Genomic DNA, 19,908 nt, shown 5'->3' on the forward strand with positions numbered 1-19,908 from the left:
GAACTGAGTCAAATTTATAAGAATACAAGTCATTCCTTAGTTGATCAGTGGTCAATGGATATGAACAGGCATTTTTCAGATGAAGAAATTAAACCATCTATAATCATATGAAAAAAATGCTCTAAGTAACTACTAACTAGAGAATTGCAAATTAAAACAACTCTGAGGTGCCACATTACACCTATCAGACTATCTAATGTGCAGTAAAGGAAAATGATAAATGTTGAAGAGGGTATGGAAAATAGGAATACTAATGCATTGTTGGTGGAGTTGTGGACTGATTCAGTCCTTTAAACATAAAACACTATAAATACTTGGATCCAAAAATACTAATACTAAATCTGTATCTCAAAGAGATCATAAAAATTGGAAAAGAACACACATGTACAAAAATATGTATAGCAACTCTCTTTGTGGTGGCAAAGAATTTGAAATTGAGGGGATGCTCATCAACTGGGCATGGCTGAACAAATTGTGGTATATGAATATAATGGATTACTATTGCTCTATAAGAAATAATGAATAGGCAGATTTCAGAAAAACCTGAAGAGACTTATGTGAACTGATAGTGAGTGAATTAAGGAGAATCAGAAGAACAATGTACACAGCAACAGTAATGTTGTGAGGATGATCAACTTTGATAGACCTTGTTCTTCTCAGCAATGACGAAGGACAATTTCAAAAGTCTCATGATGGAAAATGTTATCCACATCCTTAAAAAGAACCATGGTGTCTGAATGCAAATTGAAGTATATATCACTTTTGTTGTTGTTTTTTCTTTCCCATGGTTTTTCCCTTTTGTTTTTATTTTCTTTCACAACATGACTAATGTGGAAATATGTTTAATATGTAAAACCTATATCAGATTGATTGCCATCTTGGGGAAGGGGTTGGGAAAGGAGAGAGAGAGGAAAAGTAGAAATAAAAATACTATAAAAGTAGGAGAAAAAAGATTACAAGTTACTGAACAGTTGCTAATTTGAGTTGGTATAAGGATCTTCCTCAGCAAGAATTAGTTCCCTATGCAAAGGGTAATCATTTATCTGATCCAAAGAAGTAATTCCAAAAGATGAACTGACCAATGTTACAAAATACACTCTGCTGGTGTACTTATTTCTGCCCATTCAGTCAGCTGCCCAATAGTGATGGTGATGTGCTATTACCACCCCACCTCCTATGACATGTTGCCCCACCCTAACTCTGGATGACAGAACAGGTTCATCCTCCCCTTGGGGAACTAAGCAGTCTGTATCAAACAACAGGGAGGTGACCTCTCTCTGAAGGTTCTGAAATTCAGTTGGAAGATTTAATTGGGAGACAGAAGAGACTTTAGAGAAGCGTGTTCTGGGGCAGTGAGGGAACAAGCATACATCTGGAGGGAGGTGGGATCGAACGGAAGGAGGAGGGAGGAAAAAATAAGAGGACCAGGAAAGAGATATTAAGGCCTCATTTCTTCCTTTTCCCATTTGGCTTTGGGCTAAGAAACATTGCCTTGACTTCTCTGAATTCTGGTCAGAAAAAGAGGATGTTATTTGTTACCTAGAGTATAAAATTATGGATGCTGGGCTTAAGGGGAGGTCAAAATAGTCATTGTGTTTACATGGTCTCTTAAGAAAATCATGCACATTCATCCTTGCCCATCCTCCAAGGATCTTTAAAAAAAAACTAGGCTGAACCTACAGGAAACTAGAGCCTAAGAGTAATTTCTTCAATTGCCTCTGTTCCATCTACATTTTTTTTTGGTAAATTTTCTTGGAAATTTGTTAGTCATATAATCAATGACTAGATCTTACATTTTATAGCAATGTTTTGTTTTTTGAGAAATCTATGTACCTGCAAGTAAATACTAAGGTCTCTCCAAAATATATCCTTTTTCTGGATAAACTGAGGCACAGAAGTGAAAAGGACAGGAGAACAACAACCTGAGAAAGTGAATAGGAGGGCTGGAATTAATGTTGTGGATTTGGGGGCAAGAAGGAAAGTAGAGAGTGATGATCTAGTTTTTCTCATATTTGTTGGATTCTTGAGCTAGTTATTCCAAGAATTAAGATGAGATCACTTCTCCAATTTACTAGCAAACATCTATTTGTATTGGTACTTTAGGAAACTGAAGATGGAAGAAGAAGAAGAGCAGACCCTGTTGGATAATGAGTGAGTAAACACAAACCATAAACTCATTCCAAATTCTTTATTAGGTGAAGTTGTGTCTGATATGTACTCTCTGCTGATGTTTCTGTGCAAGCCTTTTCTCCACTTACTACTTATCTAGCATCCTAATGCTGCCTGGGTCAATGCAGGATCCAAGCCTTATAGATAATCTTTCATACTACAAAATTACCCATTTCTTTCTCTTGTCTTTCCTTTTTAAAAAAACTACTTGGAAAAGACACAATCCCTAACCCTAAGAAATGACTCTATAAAGAGTCAATGGCAGATAGGTAGAGATAGACCTCAAATAATACCATCTTGAGAGCCTATTACAGAAAGCTAACCTTTGAGATAAATAATGTTCAGGAATGTATTCTTCCCATAGCAATATTGCAGTATAAATTCTGCCACCTATCTGGGAAGGAGGAAAACACAAAACCTATAGCAGAGAAAATCATTCTCCCTGATTGTGAAAAAGCAATTTCATAGAACAAATGTTGCCTTTAGTTTGAATTCTTATCATATACACTTAATATATTCTTAACATATTAATGGAGAAGACAACTTTTTATAGGGAGGAGAGAAGGGAATTTTTCTGCCCTGGAATTATTTAGAGAAAGCTCATGAAAAGTCCTCCTGGCAACTTTGGGTAACAGAAACTAGAGAAAATAAAAGGATATAATTATGGAATCTCCCTTTTCAAGATATTAAAAGAAAAGGGAAACTGATTATTGTGTGATCCCCAAAGGAAACAGGTAGGCGGTTGGATTCTATGACTTCTAGAAATACTTTTTGACCCTATTATTCATTATTGTTCTCTGGCTCTCTGTTCCTTATCAATTTTTTCTGAATGGAATCTACAGGTCCTCTCAAAAGATGGAAATCTTACGTTTGGAGCAGTCTAAGAAGACCCTTAACAGCTTAAACATGGACCTTGAAAAGGATCTGCAGAGAATAGATGAGGCAAACCAGTCTCTTCTATTAAAAATTCAAAAGGAAGAAGACGAGAACAACAGGTGACGGTTTGGGGTTGAATAGGATTAAGGATATTTCTTGTATCAATAGACGGGAAAATAGATGACAGAAATGAAGAACATTTCTTTAAGTCTCCCTACCTGCTCTTCAAGAGGTCAAACTCCAGAAAAGAAAGACCCTCTTCTTTTTTTTTCCTTCTTGAGAATAGGCTCTTACCATCTTTTTCAAGTCAAAGTTGCAATGGTCACTCATAGGCCCAGTCCCACTGTTGATTGACATAAAAACTTTGATTCCTTAGGCAGCCTGATGGCCTCTCCCAATGGTTCACCACATAGGTATCAGATTTAGGAAGGATACCTAGTAGCTTTAGTTCTATTGCAGCTCAAAATTTTCAAACTCAAGAGGTTGGATAATCTATGGATCACCACATGGGACTCTCCTCAACATTCTTAGGCAAAATTTTCTGTGGCTTGTTCCCTGTTTTAAGTGTTTCATGTTTTAAATTCTTGGACATTTATTCCAGGTAACAAAGATAATCTTTGCAAGCTGAGTTTGGTGGCAGACATTTATTCAAGGTAACAAAGATAATCTTTGCAAGCTGAGTTTGGTGGCAGATGGGAGTTAAGATGGAGGAGTTAAAAGAAATCAGGGGAATTCTTATTTTTCTTGCCCTGATTCATGAAAGAACACATATTCCCAATCTGAGGTTGCTGTTTGGTTGTCATTATAAGTCTTTCCAGCCTAAGACATTGAACCTGGCCAATTTCTCATTCCTCAATTGTGATTAATCTTGTGTTGTTATACAGGTTGGAAAATGAGCTTGCCCGATTAGCGCACTTAGCAGAAGAACAAGAGAGGAAAGAGTTAGAATGTACCTTAACTGACAAGGAGCAGGATTTGAAAGAACTGGAACAGGAGACATCTAAACTAGTAAGGAAGTACCTGGCAAAGAAGCTTTGGGGGAGAGGGACCTTCATTACTCATTAGATTATTCTTTCTCACCCTCGCCATTCTTAAAGGCTTTTCTTTCTTCTCATGGCTTTCATACTAGGAATAGTTAACAGAAGGAAAATAACAGTCTTTCTAGGCACCAGGAGGAAATTAGTAAAGTGTGTAGTAAAATGCGTACACTTTGTATGTATATATTTATGTGTGTGTGTGTGTGTGTGTGTGTGTGTGTGTGTGTGTTCATAGATCCTAAGTAAGACCTATCTAGATAAACCAAACCAGGAGAGTGAAGGATCCTGAGTATCAATACCACTTAAGGGTCACCTGAAGTTATCAATCAACTAACATTTATCAAGCACCTACTATAAACCAGTCCTGGGCTTGGCCCTGGGAATACAAAAAGAAAGAGCAAAGGAATTGGGAAATTTTAGCCTAGAACATGACAGATGGTTTCAAATATTTGAAGGACACTCCTTAGGAGGAAAAGTCAGATTTGTACTAATTGGCCCTAGAGGGCAAAACAATGAGAGAGAGAAGATGCAAAAAGGAAAAAAAATAAAACTGTAATGTAAGGAAAAGTTTCCTAAATCACACTGATCAAAATCCAACTTGCTGACTGTTTTTATATATTTTGTGGACTAAGAGTGGCTTTAGATTTTGCTGCGTAAAACCGTGGCCCATGGGCCTTCATCTGCCTGATCCCTGATCCAGATGATCATTTATTAGGCACGTTAAAGAAGATATTCCTTTTTGGGGTGATATTGGTCAGATTCAGATAGCTCCTGAGCCCCCTGCCCATGATAAATTTCTGTAATTCTGCAGAAAGGAAATTAGTCACAAGTCAAATTCCAAAGAAATATCAGTGTGTAGAGAAGCAGAGAAAACTCAAATAAGCACAGGGTAATATGGAAGCAAACACCTTCTTTCTCTCTTTTCACAGGAAAAGATCAATGAAGCTTTGACCCAGGGTATTGCAGCACTTCAGAATCAGGTAGAACATGATTCTGATAAGTCCCACAGGGTTACTAATATCCCCAAAGCAGCAAACTTCACTGAACAAAAAGACACCACCAAGTGGTGCCCACAAAGGGCACATTCTTGAAAAGGAGCTATAATTTCCATCCCTTTGTTTAGATAGTTGGATTTAAGGCAGTAGAGTATAGTGGATAGAGTGTTGGCTTTGGAATCAGGAAGGCTTGTGTTCAAATCTTGCATCTGACATTTACCAATTGTATGGTCCTGTATATTTAAGTCATTTTGTTTCTCAGAGCCTCTTTGTAAAATGAAGATAATATTATTTCACAGGATTGCTGTGATAATGACATGAGATTTTATATGGAAACATATTTATATATACATATGTGTATATATATGCTTACATACATATATATACACATATATTTTACCTTGCAAACCTTAAAACATTATATAAATATGAGCTGTTATTATTTGTTGATGGCTGTTAGCATACTTTGTAAACCCTTATACCTAGACTGAGGCTCATTACTTAGATCTATTCTTGAAATGAAGGAGTCTTAAGGTAATAGAAGACTAATTTAATATAAAGAGCACTATATTTGAAGCCAGGGAACCCAGGATTCAAATCCTAGCTCTTTCTCCTGTTACCTGCGTGACCCTATCCATGTCATGTAACCCCTCTCTAAATTTGTTTCCTCATCTGTAAAAATTAAGGAATTGGACTCAATGACCCCTAAGATCCTTTTTCAGATCCTATGATTTCAAGAGTGTCCTCTATTCCCTGGATTCCAGCAGATATTCTATTATGTTTTCCACACAGGAGAGTACATAGGGCTACAGCTAGGAAAGAGTGCCCTGGGCTCTGCCTCAGAGTGAAGAATTACTAAAGGATAGCAAATTTTTCCCAGATTGGAAAAATATAATGACCTTATGGCAGGCAAGAATATTCCTCTAAAGAAACAGGCTGGAGTATTATGACCTAATGATGAAGTGGGGCAGACATCATGAGCTGGAAGGGTTGTTGCGATGGACAGGAGGATCCAACAGTGAGGAAGATTAGAAGAGAAGCAGGAGGAACAACTTAATTGTATTCCTAGTTCCTCAAATTAAGACTCAGATAGGCAGTGCCGAACCTATGCACCAAGGATCTGATCCCTTCAGTTGGCCTAGTTGAGAGAGAGGGTCGAGCAGAATGAGTAATGAATCCCATTAGATGGTTCTTGCCCAATCATTTCCTTCCTAGTTTGACTTAGTGCTGGGAAAAGAGACATGACCCTGGCTCAGTGAAGTTGATCCCTTCATATATCCCTTCAGTATGATTAGTGGGTGCCCAAGTGGGGCTTCCTTGAAGCATATATCATTATACAAGGTTAGGGAAATGATACTGCTTGAGAACTAGAGTGCTTACCCTCCTCAGCATTGGCAGGGACAGTGGTCTTCCTGGAAATATTGCATTCTTCCCAATGTCAGGAATATCTTCTTTTCCCTGAAGGGTTTTTATTGGGGGGGAGGGAAGAGGTTCTATCTGAGTTTTTAAAATTTCCTAGGGCTTGAAAGCTGAAGATTGGACAAGGTTTAAAATATGAAAATGGAAAGAGGAATTTCCATAAAAGAAAGTCATCCTGAGATAAACACTCTAAGTTCAGATTGGGGTAGGGGAGATACTTTAGGAACATTCAGTTCAGAGCTGGTCTTACCAATATAAATTGGTCATAATGAGATAGTCAGTGGGAAGTCAACATAGACCATGAAGAATAACAGATATGGGTTAAGAGAATCTGGCTTAAAATCCTGATTTTACCATGAAAGTAATACCTGAGTAACTTTGACTTCCTTATGCCTCTTAGAGCTAGAGGGATAGAAGATACTTCAGGGATTCTGGAATTACTTTTCCAGGTCTAAGAGTCTTCACTAATCTCTCAATTGTGTCTTTCCTGGGCTATACAAGAAGTCAAAAAGTTCTGTTCTCAGAGTTAGCAGAACAAGTTTCAGCCCTGTGTGCTGACCCTCATTCTAAGTCTCTGCTTTCTTCTTTATAAAATGAAAGGGGCTGGTCAAGGAAATCACTCAGGTTCCTTCTAGTTCTGATAGTCTGTGAGTCAGTTGCATGAGGATTGGGATTCATTTGACTCAAAACTAACTCCGCCTCAATACTTTAAGAGTTAAGTTCTCAGTGTCATCTTGGGCAAGTCACTTCTTATGTCTGGAGTTTGTTTTCCTCATCTGTTCCCAGTTATTATTTAATCTGATTCTGGCCATGCTGGGGAGGATTTTGGTTGCATAGCCCCATGTGCATGAATTTGCTGCCTCTAGACTAGAGGAATATCTAAATTTTTCTAAGTGTACTATGATACTTTGAAGGATGAGAGGAATGATTTCAAGCCCTCTTTTAGACCTTCCCCAAAAGCAATTACCTTGCTACTGTTTTTCACCTCCACTCCAATCACCCCTCCCCAATTTATTAATAAGACTTCTTAGGTGCTAAGTGAAAAAGAATAACTAATTATCTTTGAAAACTAGGCCTCAAGGTCATTTTAATATTCCTCTTATAGATGAGATAAGGAAAAATACCTACCTCTATTCAGCATAGATCTTATAGGATTCTGGGTTCTTTATCTCCTCTATACAGGATAACATCCATTCCCTTTCCTTTTCACTTCCCTCCCTCCTTCCTTAAAAAAAAAAAAAAAGCCCATGGGTACCTTCTGTGCCACATTAACTTGCCAAAGTTTTTGGAAGTTCTATTTATGGTTCTGCCCTTGGGATAATTTCACAAGGGAAGCTCCCCTAATGATACTTGATTCCCAAAGGATTTTTCTTCATCTAGACACTTCCTTCAACACACTCCATTAATAGATCCTGTGGAGATGACCATGGCACATATTTTGGTTTTAAAGAAATGACCAGATAATCCTTTGTGGATCAAACCAGAATAAACCTATCTGAGGTTTCCTTGCCCTCTGAGATGGTTGATCCCCATCCTGGCTGACTTAGAATGGATTAAGGTTCAGGTTCAGACTTAGAATGAATGTGAAGTTCAAGTTTAAGGATGCATCTGACTTGGCTGGCACAAACTATGAGACCCAGAAATAAAAGAAGGAGGAGACTTTTTTGAGCTTGCTAGAATAGAATGGAGAGAGCCATTTACCATCATGATTCCTATTCAGGACCTCCAATATTCCTCTGCCCACTTCCCCTCCCCGGTAGTCATAGGAAACTCAAGAGCCCACCCCTGGATAGGATGTTTGTGCATCTCATTCAGCTCAATGTACTTTTATGTGAAACTACAGCTTTCAGGGAAAACGCATGTGCCCAAAGTACTTGTGCCTGAGGAAGAAAACTTATCGGAATCCCCAGAAGTGGCAAAGGTGAGTGAAAATGTATTCTTGGGACTGTTTAGGGACCTGCTAATTCCGTGGGGGCCAGCTCTCAAGGTCAGCACAAATCCACACAGCTCTGAGATCCTGCCAAGATCAAATAAACCAAGAGCTTCTGTGTTTATCTGTGGCCTTAGTTTCAAAATTCCAACTTGAAGCCAAATTCCTTATTCCAGCTTCCTTCAGAATTGACCCCCACACTTAACTCATTCATTTAACCAATGTTTGTTATGTGATCTGAAATTGTTTCAAGCACTTGTTGACTAACTTCCTATAATAATAAGAACACATAGTTATATAGTTTTAAGGTTTGCATGATCTACATTCAGCCTTAAAAGAACTGAGACCTGCAGGCGCTTTTCCTAATGTAGCGATATTAATCCTTACAAGTATCAAGGCTTACAAAGCTTGTTACTTACATTGTCTCATTTGATCCCTCCAACAGAGCCAAGAGTTGTTGATAACAGAGTACTATTGTGTCATCCAATGCTTAGCACACTGCCTGGGCATATAGTAGGCTCTTAATAACTGTTCACTGATTATTGACTCCTTGGTTTTCCTTATGGTATAGAAGAGGAAACTAAGATATAGAAGAGCCACAATAGGCTGAGACTATTGAAAAAGAGAGAGGAGGGATAACTATGGACTGCAGTAGTTGAAAAAAATTATCATTATTATGTAGATTTAGAACTAGAAGTTCCAGATGTTGGATGCAATCTAGTCCAACGGTCTTCTTATATAAATAAAGAAATGAGGGTCAAAGTAATTTGCTCACAGTCACACAAAGACTAAGTAACAAAGCCAGTGACTAAAGTCGTCTCTCCCAACTCCAAATATGGCACTCTTTTCATGGCATGCTGCCCTCTTGGAGAAGATAAGATATGGTTTGGGACAGTTAAATAGGTAGCAAGAAAAAGGCATCCTAGTTGGAATCCAATTTTAAAAGGGCCCAAAGGTAGAAATGACATGAGCATTGTTCATCAAAATGCCAGAAAGGCATTCGAATTTTAGAATTGCCCAAAGTCCTTCATAAAATCATAGATTAATATTTAGATATGGCTTCCAAAACCATTCAATTCAATGTCCTCAGTTTGTAGATAAACTAAAACTCAATAGATGGAAATGATTTGTCTGAGGTCATACTAGTCGTTACTAAGAAGACTAGGATTTGAACCCAGGTCCTCTGACTATATGTGCAGTGCTCTTTTCATTGAACCACACACTGCCATCTTGGGGTAAGAAGTATATGTAGGTAGGGTGGGAAGCACTGGAACTGGATAGAGTTTATTTGGATGGGCAAAAGAGTACTATTTTTTTTTTATTAGAGTGCAATTCCAGGCAAAAGAACACAAACTAAAAAAAAGACACAGACATGAGAATGACAATAATATGTTCATTGGTTGTAAGGAGGTGAAAGAGTCTTTCCAAACATCATGGTTTGAGAACTACAGGGGATTTAAGAGATTATTTAATCTAAATACCTCACTTTATTGATGGAAAAACTGAGACCTTAGAGAAGTTAAGTGATTCACCCAGGATAACAGAGATGCTTTCATCACTATCAAAATAGGAAGGGGACCAGCTGAGAAGTACTAATATGGCAGGGATCTTTCTTTGAGGTTAAAAAAACACAAGGTATTCTAGGCCCTTCTGTACCTTAGAAACAAAAGTCTTGATAATACAGGTTCAGGGAATCTTAAATCAAAATAGAAATTTGGAAGTCATCTAATCCCAGCCTCTACCCAGTATAGAAATCCCTTCTTCAATATCTCTGTCACAGAAGAATCAAGAAGGCCTATGTAGCAGTTATCAGAAAAGGTCAAAAGGAGATACACAAGAAACATGTCTTCTTCTTCCTATTATCACCTTACCTGAATATGAAATTTTTCATTTTCTATAGAGAAAACAAAAACTATGCATAAACTATACAAAACCAAGCATAGTTTCTAAAAGTTGACTAAGAAAAATGAAAGGATAACAAGATCAGAAATCAGAGCTAGTTATCTTCTCCAACTCATATTTTAAATATATAGAAACAGAAGTGCCCTAGGTTTAAATGATTTATCAAATCATTATCAAAGGTTACATCATAAATAGAAAAAAAGAAAGGATAAAAAGAGAAGAGGGAAGTCTGACTAAAATAACCATTCTCTTTCTTTCCTTTAGTGTCTGATGAAGGAGGTCAACCACCCTGTGGAGGTTATTTCTTCTACCTATACCCACAATCCCAACTTCTTTCATATTCTTTAGCAGGATGTTCTCTATTATCTCTTCCCATCCTGCTAAAGAATATGCAATCTTCAATATTCCTGATTTCTTCTCTGCTGCCTACCCATGTCTTTACTCTTATTAACTTCTATTTCTCATTTTCTTTTTGGCCTTCTAACTTAACACTAAAGTAAAATTACTCTCTCAAAAGTTGCCAATGAACAAATCTAATGGCCTTTTCTAAGTCCTCATCCTTCTTGATCTTGATTTAAGTGATGAGGAAAATGTTCAAAATTCATATTTAACTTTTTTTAAGTATTTCCTGATTTGGGGGATGGAGGGCCAGTTTTTAAACATTTACCAACATATTCCTGGGCCAAAGTCAATCCCTTTCCCCTTATATCAAAAAGACAGCTGGACAAGTGGAAATCCATAACAATGTACTGTTAAGAGCACTGGTTTGGGAATCAGAAGGCTTGGTGTGGATTCTGAGTCTTTAATTTATTATCTGTGTGATCTTAGTCGAGTTGGCCTCTTAATTTCTCCAAGTCTCAGTTTTCTAATCTGTCAAATGAGAGAAGGTTGAATTAGATGTTACAAAGATCCTTTCTCGTTCTAAGTATGTTATCCTACCATCCATTATCTTCTGAATTTCTAATAGTTCAAGATGAACAAGGTGGAAAGGGATTAGTATACCGTTTAATTTGCTAAATGAGAGAATCATTCATGTTTCTACTATTCTATTTGCTGAGTTCCATGCCTCTCTTTCCATAGATGAAAATACAACAAGCTGAAGTCTCTTTGGCAGAGCAAGAGAAAGAACTGGCCAAGGTAAAATCACTACCTTTCCCAAAGCAGGATGGAAGGGAACAGAAGTGTGCTAGGAACAGAAGTGTGCTAGTTAGTCAATAAGCATTGAGATTCTACTATGTGCGAGGTACTCCACTTATGTTATCTTATCTAGACCAATGGATAACTAAAAAGACTTTTAGATTTACATTCTTTATGAAGATACAAGAAAAGGAACCATGAGAAAATCCCAGTCACGCTTTTTCTAAATATCTTCTTACAGCATAAATTCCAGATTCTATATTCTCTCCTAACTGTCCTCACTCCTCCTAACACTTTATTAAATATAAATTGTTGCAATATATAGAGCCCAACAGCCCGTTAATGTTTTCCAGTCACTGATTATTCAAAATTGAGTTGTAAAAGGAAAAACAAGTTTTGTCTTTCATAAGGAGGATTTTTTCCTAAAAAGGAAGCCCAGAGACACAATTAAAAAGGCTGGTACAATAATAGAGTTAAAGCCGATGGTTCAATACATGAATAGAAACATTCTCATTCTTTTGTCAACTCAAAGGAATAAATTTAAGACAGAATTTTGACCTTCCAGGTACTGGATGAATACGAATCTGTGCAACGGCTCTGTGAAGCCCAGGCCTATTGCATAAAGGTACAGCTTTTCTATACAAGGGCAGAAAGTTATAGAATATACCAGAGTCATGTCCCCAGGCCTGATCAATATAAATTCCTGCGGGAGTGTATTTACCAATTTCCAGATTCCTAGCACTCTCTCCCTCAGGTCTTCTAATTCCCAATCCTTTAAAAGAACATTGACTCAATCACTTTTTTTTTTCATCTCTCCACCTTCATAATCCCCAATCCAACCACCATCAAAGTTGTCCTATATATTGGTACAATTTTAGGGGGGAGGGAATGTTTAAAGGATGAGTTAAAGGAAGGTCATAGCCATACTACAATTTAACAGTCCTCATGCTTTGACTGAGAGCAGCCAATATATTAGTAGAGATAAAAACTAGTAAAGGGCCCACTTTGGAACTGGGGAGTCCTTCTTCTGACATAAACTGGTTGAGTGACCTGGGCAAATCACTAAACTACTAAATGCCCCAAGCAACTCTATATATTATAAAAGCAGAGCAATTGGTGGTCTGCATTCAAAGAAGGAATTCACTTGCTCAAAATTCTCTGTACCCATTGAAATCACAGGTTTTATTCACAACTATGACAATTAAAACAATAACCATGATAATTTTATTAAAATATATGAACCTTCCAATAAGTGATTGAAATTTCCTTTATTTCCTTTTGAAGAAATACCAAGAAGCCCTGAGGAAGATGGAAGAAGAAGTAGAAAATAGGTTCCTTGAAAGAGAAGTGTGAGCTTTGGAAAACAACCATCTGGGTTTTAGCAACATTCCCAGCAACTTGCTGAGTTTGTGACAACCTGGGACAGAAAAATATTCCTCATGCCCTTTCCTGACCAAAGTCAAATAGGCAACAATTCTACCTATTCACCCAACCTGGGTGGATGTTTGAGCTCATCATCCCAACTGGAACAGACTGAATTCAGCATATCCAGCCCCTTTTTCCCAATCATCCCAGGAAAGAACAGGAACACATCTCTCTTCATCCTTTGTCATGTGATCAGTGACTTAAGTTTGTATTAGGAGCAAAGCTCACTATAACCCATATTGGCTGGGGGAAAGGGGGATGATGGGATCATAGATTTCAGAGCTATTGTCCTACTGATGGAAATTTCCAAGTATCATTGCCTTTCTAGAAATTATAATGGTACTTTAAACAAGATGGTGACATAAACATGACTTTGCCCAGTCCTCTCATTTTACAAATGATGAATGTAGGCCTAGAGAATTTAGATGGCTTGCTCATAGACACACAGAGAAGTTTTAAGTGTCAGAGCCAAGGTTATAACCAAGGTCTTTTGACACCAAATTGACTGCTCTTATAGCAAAAGGTCATTATCAGGGAACATTCTACATTCATTAAAAAAGCCCTCAGTGCAATCATCTTTTTTTAATTGCACTATATTATAAAATGCTTTTGTTTTATTCTAGAAATTAAAAATAAAATTAAAAAACAAAAATCCTTAGCCTACAGAAGTGTCCCATCCCCTAATACATGGAAATTCTATAAAAAACAATCTCAGGACAGGACTTGAGCTTTCTATTTCTGTAAAGCTCAAAATTATCACAACATATTGGGGTCTACATTCTTTAAAAAAAAAATTATATCCAAAGGTAAAAATAATGTTCTTTGGGTTCATGAGAAGAGTCCAAACAATAAAAAAAAATGACATACTAATAGAGAACAATACAGTAATTCTTTCTGTGTTCCCATTTCTCTGACAATAGAATGGGAGCCACAGCAGCTGCCGCACAATACTATCCTTGTCAGGGTTCGGTTTTAGATTTTATAGGACTGAAAGAGACTTTAGAAATACACAATCTAATACTATGATTGATCCATAAGGATATAGGTTCATAGAGATAATATGATTTGTCCCAGATTAAATGTGTAATAAGTAGAAAATATGTGATTTAAAGTTATTTTAAGAGGGATAAAATGGCATAGTAGTTAGGAGACTGGACTTAGAACCACAAGAATATGGATTCAAATCCTGCCTTGCACAGTCACTCACCAGTAGTTGTATAGTCCCAGGCAAGTCACTTCACCTCTCAGTGTGTCAGTTTTGCTTATCTGCAAAATTTGCAAGGGGTGATTGGACTTAATGGGCTTCAAAGGTGTCTTCCAGTTCAAAATCTATGATCCTATGATTCCCAGCTCAGTGCTTTCCACTATGAGCTTCCTTTCAGGTTGCAATCTCACAAATCTGAATTCCTGGACACCAAAGTAGGTCTATCATATATAAGTACTAATTGTGACATAATGAGGAAATAGGAGGCCAAAGTCTACTTCATGTTTTCCAATACCTTTGCCTAGGTATCAGGTTATGATTTAACTATAAGAGCCCTATGAAAGATAGCCATTTTTCCTCAACCACCATGGTATAAATACCTCAGTGTACTTTTTTTCAGTCCCTTTCTTGTGGGTTTTTCCACCAGATCAAAAGTCCTAAGTATATCCTCTCAAACAGCAAGACGAGGTTTAATGCTGGTAGATGACATCCAAAATGATGCGGTAAGTATTGCCCTCTTTCATTAGCAAGTACTTTGTTTTGGAATGGGGGGAGGTTCCCTCCAAAATTTCTTCTCGCTTCAAATTTTTATCCATGAGAACCAGCCTAACATATCAAGTAGGGAGCTGCATTGGAGCCAAGAAGACCTTGACTTGAATTCTGTCTTTTTTTCTTTAACAGGGTAGAATGGCTGTGACCATGAGCAAAAATTACCTAAATGGGGGATGGGGGGGAGGGAGGAGAGAGAGAATGTATATATACAGAGAGGGAAGAAGAGAGACAGAGATTTCATTGTTTGAGTAGTTTTCAGCCATGTCTAACTCTTCATGACCCCATTTGGGGTTTTCTTGGCAAAGATACTGAAGTGGTTTGCCATTTCCTTCCAACTTATTTTACAGATGAAAAAACTTAGACAGGGTTAAGTGATTTGTCTAGGATCATACAACTATTAAGTATCTGAACTCAGATTTGAACTCAGTTTTCCTGACTCCAGGCCAAGTATTTTATCCATTATACCACTTTATTTATCCTATCTATCATCTATCTGTTCATACATCCATCTATATATACATACATGCACACACATATACATGCATACATATATATTTATCCATATACATATATTTACACAGAAATGTGTACTGCACAATATATATACAATGTGTGCATGTATTGAATAGATACAAATATATGTGTGTAACATGTTATGTAATTATAAAACATTATTATATATCATTGTACTTTATATATATATTACATATCATAGTATTATATTTTGTATTATTTATATTTACGTACATATTTATATGTACTTCTTTTATATACATATATATATATATACACATATATATCTCCCCATTAGATTATAAATTCAATGAAAATGGGGTGTTTCATTCTTTGTATTTGTATTCCCAATGCCTAATATATAGTTGTTTAATAAAAATATGATTGATTGCTTGCTAATTCTCTTGAGACTATAAATTGCAGAGATGGAGCTTACCTGTATTGGTAGAGAAGCTTTCTCATCAATAATTCCCTCTACCAATGATACTACTCATATCCCTTTGTTGTATCCCTCCAATGTTAAATAGTGAATCAACATTTGCAATACCAAATATAACCATTCCAGAATCCCCCAAACTGACCAAAGAGGTCCCCAAAGAACGAACTGGTTCATTGTGTTAACAGTCATGCAAATCACAATCTAAATCAGTTAGCCAAGATAATAGAGAAGGAGGGCTCTGGGCAAATAAAATGTTGATTAAAAATTTAGTGCCCAGTATAGCTCTCTTTTGTATCCAATGAAGTGTGATGGCTTGTGAGGACTGAGGAAAATGATCTGCTCTAGAGAAAAAAATGTGTCTCCCACAACCCCAGTTTTCATTTCACTATAATATTAGTCTTCCATGTTGGAGGTACATGGATACACACAGGATGACAGTAGAGTGACAGAAACAAGTAGAGATATTGGCTTATTTGAGATATTGGCTTATTTCTTAAGCAAGGAAAATCTGGAGGGTATGGGGAAGAAAACATGTCTATGAGACTCTCAGAAGCTTTAGGGTCAAGTTTGCAATTACCTAGTAACTGACCTGGCTGAAGTTAATGGTTTGAGATTCTTCCCTGGAAATTATCTCATTTCTTCCTGACTGACTATAACTCTCTTGGAAGGATTGGCTAGAACACTCTTAGGGAGGTCACAATCTAGGATGTCTATCAGGGTATTTGGGTATATGTTAGATTCTCTAACAGGCTGAAGAACTGGACTATGAATCAGAAAAAAAGTTCTCATTCTGGTTTTATCATTTCAGTAAATAGTTAAGTATGTTGAGTGAGCAAAGATACTGGTTTTCAATTTTACCTTTACCAAATGGCAAGTCTTTAACAGTGAGCACTTAAATACTTTTTGAATTTGAATAAATGGGCTTGCCCTTATTAGCTTCAATTTCTTCAGTTCTAAAATCAGTATTACAATCCCTCCCATCTCTACCTTACAGGCTAGTTATGTGGAAAATGCAATCTTGATGAAAACCTTTTAAAAGGAAGATGCTATAAAAATCCAAGTGACTACCATCACTATATTTTTCTAGATTTCTTTCTCTCTGGGAATAGAGACCTACCATTTAGTTTCTTTTTGAGCTAAGTAATAAGTTGGCATAAGTAATAAATATAGTTAGTGGAAACAATTGGGTGGGATTATGGTTTAATTGATGGTGAACTGATCTTGGAACCAGAAAGGATTCATCTGATCGAGTGATCTTGGAACAAGATACTTTAGTTCTGCATTAGTACAGGGAGTTGCCACATTGGAAGTTTCCTATATCAAAGAAATCACAAGTCTAGAATCTTATCCCCCACTTAAAAATGAGTGTCCTAGGATTTGGGGGAAGAATAAAAATCACAGGCCCTTTTTAAAATGCTTACTGCTATCCTTGGCTCTTCACCACAGGAGAAGATCACTGTTGGAAGAAAGAGAAACCTCTTCTGGTACAAGTAGGTAGAAAATATTTGTCTCAATTTACTGGAACCCCAACCTATAATAAAGAGCCCTTCTAAGAAGAGGATCCTAGTAGGGGTGATAGAGAATGGAGACAGCTTTATTTTTTAAAAAATAGTACATAAAGTGAAGGTAGAAAATGTAATAGTCATGCAATCAATTAGACTACATCTTACATTTATATAGTAATGTTTAGCTTATTCAGAGGCCATTGGTAATTTCAACTTTTTCAGATTAGCAGAAAACTTGGAAATGAGATAGAAAAAAAAATCCTCTAAGAAGCAAATTGATTTTTATAAAATATATTCACTGATATTCACACACAAAGAAGATTTCCAGAGGCCCTTACACAAAAGTTCATTTGCTCATACTTTTTCCCACATTCTAAGATATCCAGTTACCTGATTTCCCAATATATTAGAAAGTCTTAAGTCAAAAGGGAAAAAAATGCTGTTTAATATAGTCACATTAATATCAGTAATAACAAACAATAATAATAGCTTCCATTTATAATAGTACCTTGTTCAGCTAAATTCAACTAGCATTTTCATATTTTATTCACAGATACTAAATACTTTATATTCATTATTTCATTTGATAGCTAACAAAGAGGGAAAAGGAGGAAAACTATTGAAAGTATGACATGAGAATTCAAAAGGCAGCTAGGTGGCACCATAGTGCAAACTATGGGTTTGGAGTCAGGAAATCTCATCTTCCTGAAGTCAAATCCTGCCTCAAACACTGGTTATGTGATCTTGGACAAATCATTTAACCTTGTTTGCCTTGGTTTCCTTCTCTGTAAAACCAGCCAGAGGAAATGGCAAACCATTTATTTGCCAAGAAAACTCACCTCAAATCCAGATCACCTCTGACAAAATCTGATGTATTTATCACTACTCTGTTGTAATGTACCTGTATCATCAAAAGGAAGGCTCATGTTTAGAGTTTTCTGTTTTAGATGGTAGGGATAAGTTTCATCAACCTACAAAATTAATTTGCAAATAATATTTAGCTTCCAGAGATTACAGGAAAGTAATATTATTAAACTTACACATCTCTGAAGATGATTCCCAAAAGAACCACTGAAAATTTACTCGTAATCCCTGGACAAGCATCCCTAGTCTCCAGAGCCATCTGGTTTTGAAGATGAAAAAAATCACTCATTATCTAAATTAACTGTGATAAATGTCTAGAGCAGATACAATAGCCCATAGGGTAATTTCAATATATAAGACTGCAGAAAGGGCTTTTCTTTTCCCAGCTTCTTTTGGCAAGTACAGGTTGTTGGATAAGTAGGGATTCTCAAGTGCAGAAAATTCGGTTCTACTACTGAGTATACAGCGGCTATTTTCTGACAGATCATCTTATTTCTCAGTAGTTCTTTGGTTCTGATACTCATAGAACCAGATCTATATTTAATGAGAATCTATTGTTAAATTTTCAGTCTGAGCATTTATACTTCACACATTAGCAAGACAAATATTGATCTAAACTTTAAAAAATGGTTGAGAAAATGTTAATAATGAAGATTAAACTTTAGAAGTGTGTCATGAGTAAAAAAAAAATATATATATATATATCTGGAAAGCCAGTTGTTAAATAATTCCAGCACATCTTTGAAGGTCCAGCTCCTTGAGCAAGCAATAAAATTAAAGTTTAAAAGGCCTGGAATAGTAGTCCAAGACAAGAATAAGCGGCATTCCTTTGATTTGAATTTACTTTTGTGTATTTGGGGAACAGTAACCTAACACTCTCTTTACAGGACCCTTGGATATCTCTTCTTTACAATCCTATTGTTCACCAGGCTACAAGGCTACCTGCTTTTTCATATTAATCATGTAAATCCAGATCTAATCTTGGACACCCTGCCTAAGATGCTGGGCCGGAGCACCTTGTATAAACTGAGGTGCTTCCTACTGCCTTTTTTTACACTGGAGGCAGAAGATGTATTGCCTCATTAATCCCTATGTGTGGTGGACTTGAGTGACTGGAGACAAAGCATGATTGAGGCTATGAATGAGGAATGGCCAAGTGGAGGGAAGAGACTTTGGACAGAGTCGCTTTCCCAAGGTCTACTGTCCTGGTGATCTTCCCATCTAAAGTTTTCCTTCCATGAGTTAGTTCTCTCGCCCAATAAAAAATTTTGTCATAAAATGCTGGAGATTGTGGATATACCATATGAGAAGCCAAACTTTTGTGAAAGGGAGTGGGAATGGGAGAGGGGAAAACAGGCAGCAGAAAATAACACCTCCAAAATAGCATATGAATAATAATCTGACATTCTCTTTGCAGGCTCTTCTGTGTATCTTCCATTACTCCACTCCAAATTTCATTATTCCATATTATTCATTAGACTTTTCTATATTCATTTTGCTGAGTGGAAGTAGTGATGTTAAATGCATGCCCTACTTGGGTTTGGAGGGAGGGAGGGGCAGAGTTAGCTAAAACTTTATAATACATGAGCTTCTTGATAGCTAGATATAACTACCTACAAAAACACACAACTGATAACCTGTTAAGTCACCTTGTATATAATTTTCTTTTTTTGGGGGGGGGTATGATTCTCGTGGCTTCTCAAAATCAAACTAGGTCCTTAACCATATTGCAAGTGTTTTTCTATTCAGAGATGCCCATGTCAGACTGGGAGTTCACCATGCCATATCACAATCAATCAATCAATCAAACATTTGTTGAGAACCAATATGTATCAGGCACTGTATTACTCTGAATATAAAGAGACAAAAAATGAGAACAGTTCCATTCTAAAAAGACATACAACATTCAAATATACCAGCTGTCCAAAAGGTCTGAGTGCA

The 19,908-nt window shown here is 36.8% G+C and overlaps 1 protein-coding gene across 3 annotated transcripts; it reads left to right on the plus strand.

Annotated features, from left to right (window-relative positions):
- The first annotated feature begins 1,195 nt into the window (after positions 1-1,195).
- Positions 1,196-19,246, plus strand: TMCO5A (transmembrane and coiled-coil domains 5A). Of its 3 annotated transcripts, none has more exons than XM_031952063.1 (12): positions 1,196-1,283; positions 2,104-2,151; positions 3,012-3,164; positions 3,930-4,053; positions 5,012-5,062; positions 8,340-8,417; positions 11,409-11,465; positions 12,031-12,090; positions 12,750-12,814; positions 14,522-14,597; positions 17,045-17,088; positions 18,855-19,246. In XM_031952063.1, exons 2-12 carry the CDS (start codon positions 2,114-2,116, stop codon positions 19,051-19,053), a joined length of 945 nt encoding a protein of 314 aa, XP_031807923.1. In that variant the 5' UTR covers positions 1,196-1,283; positions 2,104-2,113; the 3' UTR covers positions 19,054-19,246. The 3 variants fall into 3 exon arrangements, with proteins under 3 accessions (XP_031807923.1, XP_012401336.1, XP_031807925.1); XM_012545882.2 differs by having other exon boundaries at positions 1,238-1,382; XM_031952065.1 differs by lacking the exon at positions 1,196-1,283 and adding an exon at positions 1,555-1,742.
- The last annotated feature ends 662 nt before the right edge of the window (positions 19,247-19,908 follow it).

Source organism: Sarcophilus harrisii, chromosome 2 (genome assembly GCF_902635505.1).
Source record: "Sarcophilus harrisii chromosome 2, mSarHar1.11, whole genome shotgun sequence".
Classification (NCBI taxonomy): domain Eukaryota; kingdom Metazoa; phylum Chordata; class Mammalia; order Dasyuromorphia; family Dasyuridae; genus Sarcophilus; species Sarcophilus harrisii.